Source organism: Carlito syrichta, unplaced genomic scaffold (assembly GCF_000164805.1).
Source record: "Carlito syrichta isolate Samal-C Ts95f unplaced genomic scaffold, Tarsius_syrichta-2.0.1 Scaffold131333, whole genome shotgun sequence".
NCBI lineage: Eukaryota > Metazoa > Chordata > Mammalia > Primates > Tarsiidae > Carlito > Carlito syrichta.
Genome location: NW_007075429.1, coordinates 187,909 through 190,285, shown reverse-complemented (window position 1 = coordinate 190,285; position 2,377 = coordinate 187,909). Strand labels below are relative to the sequence as shown.

At 52.8% G+C, this 2,377-nt stretch overlaps 1 protein-coding gene across 1 annotated transcript in view; it reads right to left on the bottom strand.

Annotated features, from left to right (window-relative positions):
• Positions 1 to 909: 909 nt before the first annotated feature.
• A4GNT (alpha-1,4-N-acetylglucosaminyltransferase) overlaps positions 910 to 2,377 on the bottom strand; it is a 4,234-nt gene continuing 2,766 nt past the window's right edge. The window contains exon 2 of the mRNA XM_008049284.1: positions 910 to 1,524. Coding sequence (XP_008047475.1) covers positions 910 to 1,524 — 615 coding nt within the window. The remainder of the gene's footprint in view (positions 1,525 to 2,377) is intronic.

The window sequence follows — 2,377 nt, the reverse complement described above, 5'->3', positions numbered from 1 at the left end:
CAAATAAAAACTGTATATTTATGATGTGTAATCTAACATTCTGAAATGGGGGAGGTGAATCTCAACGTGAACCCCAAATGGGAGTGGTTTTAAATGGTTCAAGTGTGTAATTCACTTGATGAGCCAGTTGAGGGAGGGTCAATGTGTATATCAGAAAAGGGGAGGGGAGGGAATAGCAGACACTCCGAGGCCGGGGATTGTCTGCATGGCCCAGCTGTGTCCGCAGCACCCAAATCAGTGCTTGGACAGAGAATGAATTCAACTAATCTGTATTGACCGAATGCACCCAGGGGTGTCAGAATCAGGCCTAGAAGGGAAGACTCCTTGCTCCCCATCCGTGCTCTAGTGGGTCCTGGATTACATCTTGCAGTGCTAAACACCACACGTAGCAGACCCATCAGCTATCTGTGCCAGCAGCCGTTTTCTCTTCCTCCTTAAGTTTCCCGGCCTCTCTTGCAGCTACGTTCCTGCCAGTGAGGAGTAAGGGGAAGCATTCGATGGTCCCTGCAGGAAGCCTGCCTGAAATCAAGGGCGCACCTTTCCTCTTTCCCTCATCCTACTGCCTGAATTGCAAGTGTGGTGGGCTGGAGGTCAACTAGCCACATGGACCACGGGCTATGCATGCTCAGGATGACAGGCAGGAAGACGCAAGGAACCTGGGTCCCTGATGGCTGCCCTTACCACCCAGCCCCGAGCTGCCTGCCTTCAGACTTCTTTTCATAAGAGAGAATTACACCTGTGTGTTTCACAGGCGCTGCTCTTTGGGATTGTTCTAGCATCGAGAGTGAAAGCTGGTCCTGACTGTTACAGGGATAACCCTCCCCAACCCTAGACAAAGTGGAGGTCAAAAACGTGGCACCCCAGGAAGAGCCCGGTTCCATGCTGCGGCAACACAACTTGGCTTTGGCTCTATCTGCTCCCTGGACCCAGCTTCCCGGTCACAGGCCCAGTTGGGCCTTGAGGCAGGTCCCTGTGGGTCTCGGGACAGTACTTGCGGAAGAGCCGCTCCACCAGCGTGTGGCTTCCTCGAAACACGGCCCGGCCCTCCTGGTTCATGTAGTTCCACAAGTGCAGGGCGTAGGAGCCATTGAAGCTCGGGTCTGTGTCCCAGACCTCATAGTAGCGCCTCCACTCTGGATAGGAGATGGGGTAAAACCTTTGGGGGTGCAGGAATGACACGTTCAGACACCTGAGGTCGCTCAGCTCCTGGAAATCTCCAAGTTTGCACCACACCCTCAACATCCTTGTCATCAACCCGGGGCCTTGGTTGCCCCAAATGTCTGCATTGTAGTGTTCAACAAAGTTTTCCATGCAGCCCCACAGAAAGGGGTGGCGGGGGAGAAACCCAAACACCCCGTTGCTAGAGTCCTGAGATGCCTGGGCAGCCAAAAAGTTCTCCTCGGGGATGGGCCTGATGGAGATGACATCCGTGTCCATGTAGACTCCACCGTATTTCCAGATGATGGCCAGGCGAGCCGCATCCGAGCTGATGTGGAGCCAGTTTCTCTCTGCACTGCTGTTGACCTGCAAAGGCACGGGCGAATCAGCCCCGAGCAGCCGGGGAAGAGGCAGGGTGGCCACTGCGGCAGGAGGCCAGGCCCAGAGCAGCTGGGGAGGGGTGAAGCAGGGCAGCTGCCCCAAAACCCAGTGGCCACAAGCCTGGTCTCGCCGACACATCACACTTACCTTCACCTCGGCGTTCCGCCTTGAAAGATTTTAGCAGCTTTTAATGGTGGCACTGTGGGTTTTAAAACTTAAAGCAGCAGAAAGATAAAGAAGAAATTCAGGAACGACACCACAATGAACTATATGAGCCATTTTCCAACATGGGTGTGCATCACCCACAAATATGAAACTGAAGGAAGAATCAGACACAGTCCGCGAAACGCTAAGCACTGGTAAAAGAAAAAGGCAATAAGTCTGCTGTTTGGAAAATTGGTACCAGGACCCTAAAGGACATGCCTTGGTTCATTTATTTATTTTTTATTTTTGTAAACATATTTTTTATTTAAAATTTGGGGGTACAGTTAAAGGTTAGGTATACAAATGTGTGTCGTTCAGGCACCCTTGTTAATAAGGGGTGTCTCCCCATTAAATTTACCCTTTTTTCCTTTTTTTTAGTTGGAGCCTCACTCTGTCACCCAGGCTGGAGGGCAGTGGCATGCTCCCGGCCACCGCAGCCTCCACCTGCTGGGCTTAGGCGATCCTTGCGCCTCAGCCTTCCAAGGAGCCGGAACTACAGGCACATGCCACCATGCTTGGCTACCTTTTTTTTTGAGTTGGAGTCTCACTCTGTCACCCAGACTGGAGTGCAGCCGCTCCCGGCCACCACAGCCTCGACCTGCTGGGCTCTGGCGATCCTTCCGCCTCAGCCTTC